Raw genomic sequence first — 17,244 nt, 5'->3', positions numbered from 1 at the left:
TTAGAGTTATATAGCTAAAACATTATTTTGGGATGTGCTTCTAGATTTTCCAGTAGTGACATTAAAACCGAAAGAGAAAAGCAACAAGGAACATTGATTTTAAAGACATTCCATTGATGTCCACCCATGTCTGGACCCATCCTGCGGCACTTCCTCTTAGCGCATTAGTTTTCTCTCCATTGGTTCCACCAATCACAAAGTCAACCGATGTTGATATACATCGATTGATTCCTCAGTTATAGAAGGTTAACTGCAGTGACAGGCAGAGTCAGCATCCCCCAGTTCACTGTTGTTCAACCCCATTTATCCAAAGTGTGGTCATCTCAACAGTCAAGCACACAGCGAGTTATCTTGGAATGATGATGCTGACTGTTCCTCACAACATTTGTCTGCAAAACTCATGGGTCCATTATGCTCCTGGCTCATCTCAGGGCTTCATCCTATCCTAGTGACTCGAGAGGGTCAAGTGACAAACTGGCCCCACAGACCATGAAAACTCAGCTCACAAGTTCAATTTTATGGAAAGTAGAGTGCTTTTAGATCTGACTAAACCGCTGTCCAAGCAGCTACACTTTCTTTTCTGCACCAAGGTCTAAATTTTATTTTTTTCCAAAAAAGAAGGAGAACAAACCCTCCCAAACCCCTGAAACCAAGTCTCATCACCTTCCATTGATTCTGCTCCCTAACTTGTTCCAACCATTCCGTTCACTCTTATTGGTAGTCTCAGCTCTGATGTCAAAGCCCATTTTCCTTATTATTTTTATTTATTTTTTACTTTTTGGGTCATACCTGGCGATGCATAGCGGTTTCTCCTGCTCTGCACTCAGGAATTACTCTTGGAAATGCTCAGGAGACCATATGGGATGCTTGGAATCGAACCCAGGTCGGTCTCATGCAAGGCAAATGCCCTACCTGCTATACTATCACTCCAGCCCCCAAAGCCCATTTTTCTTAAATTTTATTTTGTACATTCATCTGTTATGTCTTTATATTCTACAAAGAAAGTTATATCCTCCAATATTTGTCTTTTTCCTTCCAATAAATTCTACTGGGCATTATCCTACTGAGTTCCTTTTGTGTTGCTGAAAATGGCAAATTTTCACCTTTTCTATAGCCAAATAATATTTTATTTTGTATGTAAAGTACATGAATTTTTCATTTTTACAGTTAAAGAATATCCCATCATGCGCGCGCGCACACACACACACACACACACACACACACACACACAAATACCTCCCTTCTTAATCTAATCATCTATTAGTGGGCACTTTGTCACTTAGCTATTGTGAGTAATGCTTGCAACACTGGAGCACAGAACTCCCCAAATTTATTTCATATTCCTCAGACAGGAACACTCATGCCCCCTGTCAAGTGGATTGCTAGATCATCTGGCAACCCAGCTTCTCTTTTGAGGAGGAGACTGCATTCTACTTTTCCGGAATGGGCAGTAAGTAGAATTTACCAATTTATGATCTTATAGCCAAAAACATAAAGCTATTGTATAGAAAGGTTGTAGCAGCAAAATAGCACACATTTCCCACTGGGGGTGGTGGTGAATGTATTTTTAATATCTTCTGGTTTATTAGGGATGCAATTATCCTTTTACAGTAGTACCAATTTGGACTTTTTCAAAGGTTTCTTGTTTGAAAACTGTCTTGTTCTCCTTTGGGAAGGCTAAGTTCCTGGTAAGGCTGGCAAGGCCCTGCCTGCCTATTCAGAACTCAGGAGAGAAGCCCTCTGAATGAATAACGTGAGGCTGAAATAGGGGGAGAGGGGAGGAATCCATTAAACTGAAAGTGTTTTAGTGGTTTACTGCCAAAACTATAAACTGAGGGGCTGCAGTGTGAGTTAATATTTAAGCATCCCTAAAATAATCCCATTAGCTAATCTGGCAGGAAGCAGCTTGTGACTTTGGTGTTCATTTGAGCAGCCTCAAATGTGCTCTTCTTTCACTTTGACAGTGATTTTGTGTGACCCCCCCCGACCCCCAACCCAAGCTGGTGTATAGAACTGCCCTTGAAATTGGCATTTAAAAAGCTTCCATCTCCTGCAACCATGCTGCATCCAAATGGATGCTTTTTCATCAGATAAAATTAACCAAATTCTCCTAAAAGTCCTTCAGAGCTGGTTGCTAGGAGGGCTGAGCTCTGTGACTGTGCCATGGAGAGATGACGGCTTACTGCCTTGCAAATAATCGGGGTCTCATGAGGCTCTGTGATGGACATGTTTCTAGAAGAGAACCTAAATTCTGTTGACCAGTCCCCGGGCTTTCAGAGACGGAAAGCGTCTCTTATAGCGTTCCAAACACCATTGCTTCCTAAGTGTGAAGCTAATGAACACACTACAAATCAAAACGCAAATACAGTAGGATGTTCAGTGGTGGCGGGTGAGGGTGGGGGAACGATACAAGGAAAGTCACCTGAAAAACCAACCATTGAGATCCCATCACAGTCTATAAAACCTGGTATTTGGTTGGTACCAGAATTGGCCAAATGGTCCAGTGTCAGGGCAGAGTGCCCGAGACTTCTCAGTTCTGAGATGTCAGAACTACAGATGCCTAGGGGTTTCTCTCAACTTCCCAAAGCTCTCAGAGCTTACTGAAAGTGATGAACCAGTGTGATGAACCAATGTGGGATGGTTCCAAATTTTCCTTTGGTTCACTTATCACTTAGGCATCCTTTGGTTACAAAAAAAAAAAAAGTCAACCAATGGACACTGACAATGGAATTATGGTTACCTGGTGGGAAAGAGGGCAGAGTGGGAAAAGGTACGAAGTGGATATACAATAGAACAGTGGCCAAGAACAAAGCAAAAAGCCAAAAAAGTTTCCACTGTCCCCCCCACCCCCCAAACAATGGAAACTTAGTGTCTTTGTGTCTAGGGCCAGCGGGCACTGAGTATTATCAGCCAGGGAACAGCTCTAAATTACACTGTCCAGTTTCATGCCTTTGCTCCACAGGCTTGTTTGGTCCACTGGCCAGGAGGCTCAATTCAGTCTCTAGTACCTCTTCCATCAGAGGCTGGGATGACACCACACGGCCCAAGAGAACCATCTTGAGTGATGAGACATTCTGAGCTGATGAAAAATTTCAAGAATTCAGGGCTACCTCCCAGAGCTTATGCATGCCAGAGCTCCCTACAGGAAAGGCCACATTCTTTACTTCCCAGCCCTCCCCCCACCAGGCCTCCCCCCTTCAACAGTTAAGATCTGATCAGGAATAACATAAAGAAAGGAGAGGAAAAAATGGCTGAGGCCTGATTTAAACCTAAGTCTAACCCACAGGTGTGCTTTATCTCGAGAGTGGGAGGGATATCCACTCACTTTTGTTCTCTAGGTAGTTTTTCATTTTCCAATCAGCTTCTTGAGGCTGAAGGACATGGCTGGTGGGCAAGACTTGCTTAAAGAGGATCTTTTTTTGGGGCATATAAGCCAGATGTCTTTTTTTTTTTTTTAAAATCCAGCTTCTGCCAACTTTTCGATTCATTAAGCTCTAGTTTTGAGTCTTTTACCCCTTTTATCCAAGGATTAAGGATTAAATTGTGATTCCCTTCCAATTTACAGGTCCAGATTCTAACACGGAGTACGTCACTGTGCTTTTTTTCAACAAAAAAAAAAAAAAAAAAAAAAAGAGGAAGACAAGCTAAATAGCTCCTTCATCAGAAAAATAAAAAGAGGGCCAAAAGGTATATAAGAAATTGCTCATCATCACATATTATCAGGAGAGAAACGCAGATCAAAACAGGAAAGTATCACTTTGCAACGATCTGTTAAAGGTCAGAAACAAAAGTGTTGGTGAAGTGTAGAGAAAAAGGAAACCACACCAAAAGGAAATTTGGTCTAGTCTCCATGAAAAAATAATAAAGGTAAAGGTAAAGGCCCTCCCGTTGATCGTCGATTTGCTCGAGCGGGCCCAGTAACGTCTCCATTGGAGACTTTGTTGTTACTGTGTCTGGCATATCGAATACTCTCGGTAGCTTGCCGGGCTCTCTGAGAGGGGCGGAGGAATAATGATTTCTCAAAATTTCAGAAATAAACTAATCATAGAATCCAGCAGTTCTACTTCTAGATATCGATCCAAATACCAGAGCATGCATTTAAAATGATATATGCACACCTATATATGGAAACAACCGCTGGACTAGAGCTATTACCAACTGGATTCCATGGGATATCAAAAGAACACCTGGCCTAGGAGATGGTTGGACTTCTTTGTCAGGACCCTGAATGAATGGCTTGATGCTCTTCGTGTTCCTGGAAAGAGCAGACGCCATCGGGCTACACTAGCATGTGACAGGAACAAATGGAGACATTACTGGCACCCGCTCGAGCAAACAGATGAGCAATGGGATGACAAGTAATACAAGTGATACAAGTGATAAACGTAGTGCTCATCACAATGGACAAGATTTGGAATCAACCTAAAAGTCCAATGAGAGATGAGTGGAGAAAGAGGTGGGCTATATATGCAACAGAATACTACTTAGCTAGGAGAAATGATTAAATTTTGCTTTTTTGCAAATAATACGGATGGAACTAGAGGAAGTCATGCTAAGTGAAAACAAGTCAGAGGAGAAAGACAAATACTATTGATCTCACTCACCTGCAGGATAAAGAGAAGCAGAGCAAGGGCACAGACACGGCTAAATAAAAACACACCTTCAGACTCACTGCAGAGCTGAGATTACCAGAGGACAGTGGGGTGGGGAGGAACCAACGAAAGGAGGGTGTTCAACGCAGGGTCCATGTATTTGTGTGGTGATGGCGTGTTAGTATATTTTGAAGAGGTTTACAATTGCACTCCTAAACACTGACAGTCCAAAGGGCCAATGGTTTCTTAAAAAGAAATAAAGCGAAATGAGTCAGAAAGAGAGGGACAGACATAGAAAGATTGCATTCATCTGGGGAACATAAAGTAACAAAATAGGAGACTAACACACAAGAATAACAGAGTACCAGGTTTTAAGGACCAGGAGGTTTACTTCACGGCTTGGAGGCCAGCCGCACACACTGGGGGAAAAGGCAACTCAGATAGAGAAGGGAGGACCAAATAAAGGGTGTTGGGAGGATCCTCCTAGGATGGGAGATGCATGCTGAGAGTAGGCTCTCGACCGAACATGATTGCCTCTCAATGCCTCTTTTGCAAACCACAGCACTCAAAAGCAGAGAGCGAACAAGGGGGAATGCCCTGCCACAGAGGCAGGGTGGAATGGGGGAGAAGGGGGGTGGGAGGGATACTGGGATCAGTGGTGGTGGAGAATGGGCACTGGCGGAGGGATGGATGGGTATTTGATTATTGTATAACTGAAACCCAAGCAGAAAAATTTGTAAATCTTCAACTGTACCTCATGGTGTTTCACTAATAAAAATCTAAAAAAATGTTTTTGAACAGAAGGTCGTTAAAGAGATGATTAAGTTAAAAATGAAGAGTCTTTATTTTAGACCTGCATCAAAAATGGCTGATAACCACATTTATATGATCTAGGGCTGGAAAAGAAAAAAGGATTAGGGTGGGAAAAAGAGGGGCCAGAAAAGATAGTACAGGGGTTAAGGTGCTTGTCTTGCAAGTCAGCTTTGGTTCAATTTTTGACACTGCATATGGTTCTCTGAGCACCACAAGGAGTGATTCTTGAGCATTAACAGATGTCTTTCTTTCTCCTACCCCCCCCCCGCCCCCTGCCATCCCTTTGCTTCCCAGTAAGAAAAGATCAGACCACACAGAAAAAGACCATGTGAAGACACAGGAAGACTTATCTACATGCCAAGGAGGAAGACCTCAAAAGAAACTAACCTGATCTACAATTTCCAGTCTACCCAAACTGTTCTGTTCTGTTCTCCCGTTGTTCATCGATTTGCTCGAGCGGGCCCAGTAATGTCTCCATTGTGAGACTTGTTACTGTGTTTGGCATATTGAATATGTCGCAGGGAGCTTGCCAGGCTTTGCCATGCATTCGAGATACTCTTGGTAGCTTGCTGGGCTCTCCGAGAGGGACGGAGGAATCAAAGTGGGGTCGGCCAGGCTGGCCGTGTGCAAGGCAAATGCCCTACTGCTCTGCTATCGCTCCAGCCCACCCAAACTGTAAAGAAATAAATTTATATATACACACAGTGTGCTGCATATTGTTATGGCAGCTCTATCAAACTCACATGCAAAATCAATCACTGATCCATGTCTACTCTTTAGATCAGATTTTTGCATCCGTCTCCTTCTCTCCTTCACTTGTAGAGAACTTCAACCTGGTCCTTTTTATTTTCACCTCTAGGCAAACTTATAGTATATAGTATCGGGTTAATATTCCCAAAGGAAAGAAGATATCAGGGTCCTTACCTGGTTGAACACCTTGCACTGATCTCTTACTAAATGAAGACCAAACTTTTGGGTCTAGCGGTCAAGGCCCTTACACCTTTCTGATCTTCCCCACTTGATTTAGCATGAGTCTCTCTGAGTCCCTCTGCGACATGCGTTGGTCAGCCACAACTAAAGCTAAACAAATGTTCCTTTTAAATATCTTTTCTTTCCACTTTTTCAAAATTCTTTAGAAAGTCTCTAAAATCTCTTTATCACAGTTTCACAGTTCATTCTTGATAGGACTGTCTGCCTTTGGTGCATTTTCAATTCTGGTTATCTATACAGTCACCCCCATCTTACAATGAAGAAATATACAGGTCAAAAGTTCTCGAACTATAAAGACAAACAGGTTTTAAAAACTGTTGCTTTGGGGGCCAGAGGTATAGCACAGCATGCACGATACTTGCCTAGCATGCAGACGACATAGGAAGCAATACATATGGTACCCCATGCACAGAACCAGGAGTAAGCCCAGGAGTGATACCCACCCCTGCCCCCAAACAAAAATAAAACAAACATACAAAAAAAAAAGGTTGCTTTATCATTAGGAAGACAGAAAAGAATGTAACTTAGAAAGGTATATTTAGAGCTTCTTAAAATCTACATCCAATTCTGTATCTGAATTCTTAAGATAGCACAGTAACCTTTAAGAGTGAGATTTGTGGCACACTCATAGAAAGTTTCTATCCGTTGCATCCAAAGAGATAATTCATTTTTAAAAAAAATTGAGTGTTTTGTCTGTTTAAAAATACCTCAAACTGTCTTTACAAAAACATCTTTAAAAAATAATTCAAATGCTAATATCTATGTCTTTAACGCGCAACTTGCACTATGGTCGGTAGGAAGAAATAACAATCACTTAGAGTTTAATCATTTTTCTCAAAGGCTTATAAACACACGCAAGGAGGGAGGTCAGGGCCCCATGCAATCTTTCAACTAAACCTGTCACAACACCTCATTCTGCTTCACTAATTTGCCCGTGCACTGCTACTAACATGGACTATGCAACAGGACTGTTTATACACGCAGGGAAATTCTGAATGATGTCTTCTTACCCAATGTGAGAACGGGCAGCGAAGTATAAGGTTACGGGTTACAAACACTTTGATCCATCAATTATATAACATTCATTTGAACATTCCAAGGATTAATAGGGGTAGCAATTTAACATCACCTACACAGTCAAGGGCAAGGTAAAGTCTGTGATGTAAATGGTTTCAGGGCATGTGTGAAGAAATGAAAACAGCTTAAACATGGAAAAGGCGGGGACCCAAATTTGGATAGGCTCATCATTTTATACATAAAAGTGAGTCATTTTCATGTTTCTATTGATAGAGCTAGCAGTTTAATAGCACCTTCATAGTCCAAGAAGGTAGGAACTGTCTGTATTATTCCAAATGAAAATTCTACTTGCATTGCTCTCAATTTCACCTTAGTTCAAAAAAACATATTGCCACATGCTTTCAGTGGCTGTCCCTTACACACCTTTGAATTCTGAGAGTGCCAATTATATGACTCCACTCAACCACACTGCCAAGTATCCCAGAGTTCCACCTACCTCATCTATCTTCTGCTCAAAACAGCAATACAACTGCCCTTTTGCCTTGCCAAGAAGAGAAAAGAATTAGAAAACTTAAAAAAAAAACTTACTTGAACTTTCCCTCCACCTCTTCAGCAGCCTTCTGATACTGCTCAGTGGTGACCTTGTAGAACTCTGAGTTCTGTGGGCAAAGATCAACAGTAGAGTTTTCATTAACCAAGAGGAACGAATATGTGCAGGACTTAAATATGCAATAATACAGAAAGCTGTTTTGGCCACTCAATCAGAAGAACAAAGATATCTCGCATAAGTGTCAGAAAAATCTACAAGAAATACCAGGAGGACCCATTTGAGTAACAGTGCCGTTGTTTACCGACTCTAACCCAGAAAGTTATTTTAGTTTATTTGATCCTTCTGAGAAAACCCCTAACTTATTTTTTGAAAGATTACATCTCCTTCACTTAGAATTAAGATCAAAGGATGTTTGAGCTGAATAATGACATTTCCATCCACCACTGTTGCCTACAGTTCTATAACATATCTAGAATTGTAGAGGACCATTTCCTTTTACACATTCTTATATTCAAGATGAATACTGCAGGCATAGAATATACTCTGTAACCTCCACACAATAATAAAATCATCAACGTTGATCACAAATTAATCAGTATGAACAAGGGGCAAGGAGCTGGGGATACAGTAAAGTGGGTAAGGGGCTTGCTTTGCATGTGGTTTACCTGGGTACGATCCCTAGCACCACACTCGGTCCCCTGCACCCTGCCAGGAGTGACCTCTGAGCATTGGTTCAGGAGTAAGCCCCAACCACAGCCGGGTGTGGCATTCCCTCCACCTTCCACCCCCTCCAAAAAGAGAACAACCAGAACAAAGGGCAAGATTTAGGAAACTTTCCACAGAAAATGTTTCTATTACTTCTAAGCAACATAAATCAAGTGGTAATAACAAAGTAATAACTTTCCTGGGGCAGAAAAATAAAAAAAAGTCATTCATTCTGGCTAGCTACTTTAAAAACCATCTTAATTGGGTGGGGGGTGAGGTCTGTGTGCGGGGATTAGGGGTGGTCTGAATGACTCCCAATGGTTATAGACTCAGTGAAATATTCTGCAAAATGCATTGTGGCTCAAAAGAACACAAAGCGATACAATGGTCTATTGTGTGCCTTCATTTCCTCATCACTCTGATTTCACATGTGAGACTGGAGGTAGTTTATTTTTTTAAGAAATCATTGTTGGTGGGTGAGAAAATGAAATTGAAATCCTCTTCACACCAGTGACCCCTTTGCATTTAACAATCTGGGATGCCCAACGAGCGTCACATCCAGGTTTGCTGGGTGTAGATAAAATCAATAGGTATGTGATTAGACAGCAGACACAAGGTGGCTGGTGCAATGGACAGGTCACCATTTGAGATGATGAATAGCTTTCTATCAACCCAGAGTCCCCTATGATGCTAACATTTACTATAATCTTATTTGGGCTGCGATTTATCTTTCTTGCGCCTGATCAATAAAGATGAACAGAACAGTTGTAAGGATCGATTGCAATTTTTTATCATTTTCAGGCACAGAGGTACATTTCTGACATGAAGACAATATTCCAAGTGAACTGTTTCTGCATTTTTTAAAACTGCAACTTGAGTGATCAACCCTAGTCTATCCGCCGAGAAATTTCCATTCATAGGTAGTCTTGGGTGATCAAAAAGTGATTTGTCTTCATAGATAGTTTAAGTTTAGGTTATGTAACACCTTCCTATAGGTTTCACTTAAAAAGATTTCTCTTTGCTTGAGAATAGATACACACCAGACAGGACAAGCTCTTTTGCAATGCTTTAAATTTTTACCTAAACCTCTCCTAATAAAAGGGGGAGCAAAAACACAGTTCCTCATATACCATGAATGCTGATGAGAAACTCCCCCTACTACGAGAATATGTCAAGTGGGCATTGATGAATATTTTAATTTATTTTAAGCACCAGAACTGCAAGGACTGGACAGAATTAGGACAAGGTTAGAAGTTTTGATTTCTTGTTCTGAGACCCTGAGGAGAAACTCTAACCTCCCCAGGGCTTTTTTTTCTATGCCCCTAATGTGTAAAATATGAATAATATTAGCCCGGCTTCTCTATGCCAATGCTATTGCCGAAACCAAATAAGGTAGGAAAACTGTGAAATAGGTTGTACTTTTTTGTTTTGGGTTTTTTTTTTTTTTTTGGGCAGAGTAAGATCAACACTTAAATAAAATAATTTTGGAAGAAAAAAATTAATCTGGACAATTCCACTTTGGGGAAAAGCATTATACTATTAAAAGCAGATCAAGCTTTTGGCCAAGAAAACAATACATCAAAAAGCAAGAGTTCTGCCCTCATATAAATGAGAAAAGTTCTCTCTGGTTTTTAATGGCAAATACCGGAAAAATCATTACCGATTTTGTCAAACTTTCCCCAAGGATGTTAACTACAAAAAACTGCATTGCTTGCAAACTTAGCACATTGTTTTTCAAATTAAAGTTTTGGGTCCTGTTTATGCTCCCTATTTCCACCTCCGTGACCAGTATCCCACTGAGTGCATAAATCTGCTCACAAAGAAAAGGTCCTAGGAGACAGCTCCATGCAACAACTCAGGGAATAAGAATAAATCAGTCCAAGATAATATGCAGACAGTGTTTCATATATTTTGGTGTTTTCTTATTCATTCAATAAGAGTAAATCCTTATATCTTGATAATGTTCACCTTGGATCTTTGAGCAGCTTTGTGATACCAGAGAAAAGAAAAATTTAAGGAGGTTCATAGATCATTAATGTTGTGTGTAATGGTGTTATTGGCATCCGGAAAGAGTAGAGATCTCTTTTGCCTTCAGAAAATCCTTTCAAAAATAAACCACCACCATTCAGAAAGAAAACACACACACACACACACACACCACCCTCTCTTACTATGTTTACCAGGTGAACGAATAATTAATGGGTATACACAGAATGAAAATATAAGAGATGAACAGTATTGTGACTTATGGTGCCTAAACTTAGAAAAAGAGTGGAGATGTAAACATTGGAGACAAAGTAGACATACACGTAGAACAACAACAGCGACAACAACAACAATGCAAGTTGCAGGTGTGATAGGGTAGGACGCAATTTATGTCAAGTTTGGAAAAGTGCAAAACAATGAAATAGGATTGGCGAATAGCAAATTCCACTGATTAGTTCCTGATGGTCACAGTTATTGGTGATGGAAAAACAACAACAACAACAACAACAACAACACCACCACCACGACGGAAGGGCCAGGTTGCCATAAAGCATGGGGATACTGGAGGTCTTTGCGACATTCTACTATTTCTTAAAATGAGGTGTGGGACCACAGCTAATAAAACACAAGCAAAAAAGCGTACCGTTCCCCACCCCAGAGCAGCCAATAAACAACACTAAGTGACTGAGCATGCCTCGAACATACATGTGCGAGGGGAGACAGGCAGAAGTTGGCTGAGCAGAGATTTCACGTGTTTCCAAAAACACAGCTCTTGCTGAGAGGCCACCTATGTACAATAAAAGTTTCTTCTTTTCCATATTGAGTCATGAAAGAATCTTAGATGGACAGGAAATGGGCAAAAATGCTAGGTTTCTTTATATCCTTCACCTCGCTTCCCCTCATGCCAACATCTTAGGATCAAAACTAATAGGCGTATTAACCTACAGTCCATTACCAGTAACTAGTAGGCAACTGAATTAGACATCTGAATTGTTCCAGTTTTCCTACAATGTTGTCTTTTGCGAATCTCTCCACATCCTATGTTGCCTCTGGCTGTGACTCCATCTGCCTTAATATGCCTCTTACCTGGTCTTGCCATTTGTAAAATACACCCGAAGGACATAAATTAGAAGCATTGTAAAAGGAGGCCCAGTGTAGGCTTTTCTGATGTTTTCTCAGGACTGCATTGTAATGTCATGTTCCAGAAATGAGTCCCCTTCTCTGCATGTCCCACCTGGAGTAATGTGACATCAATATTTTTCTTTCCTGGCAATGTTGACTTTATAAAGGTAGGCTGACTTTATAAAGGTCCAGAGCTTTACTCTATAGCACAGTATCTTGAAAGGGACAATTTGAGGCCACACAGCTGTCTTGTCTCCTCCTAAAGTTTTGCCACTAGCAGTTTTTGCAGCTACTGGTGAGCGTTGGTCTGAGCAAGAATGATGATGGTCTATCACTGTGCTAATTTGTAGATGATCTCATTGCATGCTTTATTTTATCATTACAACGGCACTCTACTCATTTACTCTTTGACTCAAAAATGAAACCTATAGCCCCTTCGAGAAAGTCTCTAAAAACAATACTCTTCCATGAGTGGGAAGCTATCTCTTTTCAAGTATCAACTCCACACAGCCTGATTAGGAAGTGCATACAGAAGAGGTAAACAAGAAGAGAATTGAGCTATAGCAGGGTAGAGCCGAGTCAGGCAGAGCCATCAACCACGGCCCCCTTCCCCTGATTTGCTATTGGAAGACCAATCACGATGAAGAGGAGACTCCACTGTTGAGAGGAGGAGGAAGTTGGGCAATGGGAGGAAGTAGGAACAAGAGAAACGAGGTGGGGAGCAATTTCAAAGGTGCCCTTGGAACCGGTCTAAACTCTGAATTCTGGGAATGTGCCGCAACTCCTGCCTTTCCATTCTGAGGGACTGTGGAGGAAAGGTCTGGGATGCACCACTTTAGGGCTATCTACAGAACATGCAAATAGATTTCCAGGACATCCTTCAGAGCTCTGGAGAGTGGGGGTATCCAGCAAGTTGCAAGCTTAGCAAGGAACTTAGATGATACTGAATATGTACAAATTTGGGCATTACTGAACAAAGGGACTGCAATGTTTTCTTGCTTGCTATTCTATGGGGGAAAAATCTTGTCTCTGTAGAACGATGGCGGTTTCTCTCCTACGCGGGAAGAAATCTAAGCCAGTGATCTGTGGTCCACACCACACCGCACCTGTCTGAGCAGACCCTTCTGGCCAGCACTTACTTTCCATTGTTGGGGGGGGGACGGTGAGAAATGACAGCTACTCTCGTGTCCTTGTCATAACAAAGGTGACTGCTCTTTGGGTAGCACCATTTTTGCAATAGGAGATGTGTCCACTAGATTTCAGTTGAATTGTTTCTAATGTTAAGACTCGTATGAGCTGTTTTAAATACGTTACAGCTGTACTTCTATTTCCAAAGAGCATGCATGCATGTCTCCGGGTGCCCTATAGACCTCCTGGATTCCACTGACGGTCTTAGGCTGTCTGGGATGGGGGAGAAACCATCTGGAGGAGTAAGATTTAAAAAAACAAAAAACAAAAAACACCCCGAAGAATCAAGAAGAATAAGTGGGGAAAAGCAGGAGTAAGATTAAAAAAAAAACACCCCAAAGAATCAAGAAAAATAAGTGGGGAAAAGCACCGGTGACCTGACAAAGTGCTCTTCAATGGATGATCACTGCTCAGTGTTTGGTCATGCTGCGTCTATGCCTACCAGGCTCTTTATAACCTAAAAATGGAAACATCACCAATCATATGCACTCCACACAGCTTCTTGCTCCTTGAAAAGCAAAAAACATTCTGAAGTAGGGTCAAAGAGATAGCAAAGGGTTAATGCACTAGTCTCACATCCCACTGACCCTGGTTGGATCCTGAGCACTGCATACAGTACCCTAAGTACCACCAGGGGTCACTTGAGCACAGAGCCAGGGGCACGCCCTAGAACATCCAAATACCCTGATGTGATGTGTCCATTGGGAGTAAGGATTTATGACAAGTGTGATTTACATCACTGTCCTCCTGTTGTTCATCGATTTGCTCGAGTGGGCCCAGTAACATCTCCATCCTGAGACTTGTTGTTACTGTTTTTGGCATATTGAATATGCCATGAGGAGCTTGCCAGACTTTGCTGTGAAAGTGAGATACTCTCAGTAGCTTACCGGGCTCTCCAAGAGTGGCGGAGGAATTCAACCTGGGTCTGTCGGGTAGGCCGTACACAAGGCAAATACCCTACCACTGTGCTATTGCTCCAGCCAGTGATTTAAGTAAAATATTAATTTCATTCATTCATTTCTTCCTTGAAGAATCTAAATTGCTATTGGGTGACATAAGTCAAAAACGTAAGAAATTCCACTAGAATTTTCTCAGGGCTCTTAAAATTCCAAGGTACAATATTGGTGTCTTCAGATAGCAGATCTCTCAATACCATCTGATAAAGGCTTATCTCTCTTCGTTGAAGACAAATAAAACTGAGATTCCTAGGGGGCAAGCTACTTCCAAAATGTCAGTGCAGCTTTCTCTGTCCGGAAGGAGCTTGGGCCACCTAGTTGAGAGGAAAAGACCTCAGTATGAGCAAGGAACATCCTCACAGCTGCGTTACATCATCTTCCAATCTAAGCCCAGGGACCAATTACTGAATATTCAGGCTACAGTATGAGTTAGGCAGTATGGATGCTGTACTGTCTCCAACTTCTAATGCTTTGTATAAAGCACAGATATGTAGATATGAATGACCAGGTCACTCACAGCCCCCTTACACTTAGGTGAGACGGTCTTAGCAGAACAGATATGGGATATGGAGCCCATGACCACATTGTGACACTTGTCTCATATCTGTAATGTGGGGGAGAATAAAAAAAAAGAATACCCTAAGATTTTCAGGGGAATAAATATGATGCTTCTTAGGAATACTCTCTCTCTCTCTCTTTCTCTGGTTGGTCATTATGAAAAAAAAATTTGAATTATAAAAACAACCCATAAAGCAGTGTTTGCTATTTTTTCTAAGGCCACTTCAATAAAAATTTCAATCCTCACAAAGGATTTTTCTCCCACAAAACCAGTTATCACTATATTTCATTTTGCCTTCACTGCTCAACTAGTCTGTTCTAAAATTTCCCCCCTCATTCCTTAAGGTAAATGGGAAATAAAAAACAGAGTAGTTGGGCACTGTAGGACATGCTAATGGCTATGAAATGCATCTATTATTTTTTATCTATATTTGTATCTATGGTTCTACTAACAAGCCCATATAAAAAAGCAAAGCAATAACATCTGGCCTTACCACGAATGAAGTGCAACAAACCAAATTAAATATCAAAAGCTACTTTCATGTCGGGCCTGCCCAGGGCCTTATTTCTTATAACATACCGCAAATCTTCAAGTTGAGAAGTATGCTTCATGATGACTCACAAAATCTTATATCTAGGGGGCATCTTGCAGGAAAGAGGAGCCCTATGAAATGGTCCACAAGAAACTCTGTGGCTGATAGAGGTTCAACCACTATTTCAACCCTGCACTTCTCAACATGCAACTTTTGCTTTCCACATTTCTATATTTCTATTTTTGAGGGGCTAACTTCAGTGGTTTGGGCCTTGCAGATATATACCTGGGCATGGCAGAGCAGTGTTCAGGGTGGGGTGGGGTGGTGCGGGCATGCTGGCAGGACTGGGGATTTGAACTCTGGGTCTTGAACATGCCAGGCCTGTGCTCCACCACCTGAGCTATCTCCCCAACCCTGTTAGGTAGGGGTGATTTTTAGAAAGAGTGTTGAAAACAAGAGTGAAAATTGGTAATACTGCAAAACGGTTTCTAGAGCCAAGAGTGACTGATGGTATCACTTTTTTATTAAATGCTAATAATAATAAGAACATGTTGTGATGCTGAATTCTAAATACCTGTGATGAACTCTTTGAGACAAGGTAGCTCTCGTGCCCCCTGTTCCTGCCAAGACACAGAGTGCCAAAGGGACACAATTCTGGGCTCAGTTAGATATTTAAGCCCCTTGGGGACATGAGCTAGCAGCTTCTCCTATCAACGTCTTCCCACAAGGCTGTGTGGGTGACTTGCTCTGGTCAACAGTATGTGACAGAAGGTAGGACGTGCCTCCAAACCTCATCATGGAGTCCAGGCTGCAGAGGGAGAGGGCACCGGCCACCCAGGCTGAGACCAGCCAAGCCCTGGCCAACTGGGCGTGCGTGATTCCAACTGTGACTACAACAGTGTCAGAGAGATAGTACAGAGGTGAAGGCGCTTGTCTTGCATCCCACTGACTCAAGTTCCATCCCTGCCGCCTCCTCGGATCCCCTAAGCACCACCTGGGACAATTCCTCAGCACAAAGGCAAGAAATGTCCTGAGTACTGCTAGGTGTGGGCTCCCCACAGAAAACAAAACAAAAACACCACCAAATTAAAGAGAACGAGTGGTAGAACAATGGCCCAGCAGAGAGGACCCCAAACTGGTGTGATTTGCAGAATCATGAGGGAAATAAATGGTGGTTGTTCTCCATCCCTAACTTTGGGGTGGAGCTTGTTATACAAGAGCTCACTGACTCATTCCCTTCCTCTTGGTTGTCATAGCACCGCAGCCTTATCAAAGCACTCAGCACACCGCAGTGACAGTGTGTGTTTACTGAGGGTCTCCCGCGCTGGCCCGGGATTTATCACTGTGCTGAGACACTCACGTAACTCACCCTGTGAGGTGGCACAGCAAAGTAACGGGGATGTTTGTGACACCCTTCATTTTCAGTTGTACCTCTGCTGCTCCTGTGATTTTTAAACCAGGAGGGGAGCAGAGAGATGAAGCCGAAATGAAATCATGTAACACGGAGAAGGTGCAAAACTCCATGTAGTACATGTCACCCACCAATTATCCAACACTCGTCTACTGTGTCACGTAAAAGAGGAAAGGGATATAGCCGAACTGAGACTGCTTCCAATGGCAGTTGGGGTGTTACGGTTTAGGCTACAGACGAAAGCTGACACATGCAAGGGAGTGATTCTTTTTGCTTCAACTGAAAATTGGAAAACCAGGACCCATGGAGATGCCAAGGACACCGTCACAGAACCAGACACTCTTCCCCGTTCCTTCTCACTCATCCAGACCACCTGTCTTTGGTCTCCTGGCCTCCACACCTCCGGGAATCATATGCCCACGTTCTAAGGAAGGGAAAGGGAGGGAGGGAAAACGGGAAGAGAAGTCTTCTCCAGACTTTCACCGAGATCTCTGCCAGAATGATACACCACGCACAATTCTGGCTGCAAAAAGAGACTGAGAAAATGAGTATTTTTGTTTTCTTGCTTTTAGAGTAAAGGGAGAGAAAGGATGGAGTTGGGGATCAGTGTTTATTTAGACAATTCATCATACCTGCCAGTGAGCGGGCAGGCAATGGTACCAAATCTTGCACACCACAGCGTGGCCGTTTTTAGATGTAAGCATTCTAATATTTCCTTCCAGTCTCCCTGATACTTCTAATTTGGGGTGGAAGGGGGGTTTGCCCATCTGGTATTCTGATGCCCAAGAACCGAGTTTTTAGACAGTGTAGGAAGGAAATGGGA

General features: G+C 42.2%; 1 protein-coding gene across 1 annotated transcript in view; it reads right to left on the bottom strand.

Annotated features, from left to right (window-relative positions):
- CHCHD3 (coiled-coil-helix-coiled-coil-helix domain containing 3) overlaps window positions 1-17,244 on the bottom strand; it is a 313,138-nt gene that overhangs the window by 56,687 nt on the left and 239,207 nt on the right. Inside the window, exon 6 of the mRNA XM_056123987.1 lies at window positions 8,001-8,071. Within this exon, the coding sequence (XP_055979962.1) occupies window positions 8,001-8,071 (71 nt within the window). The remainder of the gene's footprint in view (window positions 1-8,000; window positions 8,072-17,244) is intronic.

Source organism: Sorex fumeus, unplaced genomic scaffold, assembly GCF_029834395.1.
Source record: "Sorex fumeus unplaced genomic scaffold, SorFum_2.1 ptg000048l, whole genome shotgun sequence".
Classification (NCBI taxonomy): domain Eukaryota; kingdom Metazoa; phylum Chordata; class Mammalia; order Eulipotyphla; family Soricidae; genus Sorex; species Sorex fumeus.
The sequence above is the reverse complement of the archived record's forward strand: the minus strand, read 5'-3'. Positions and strand labels throughout refer to the sequence as shown.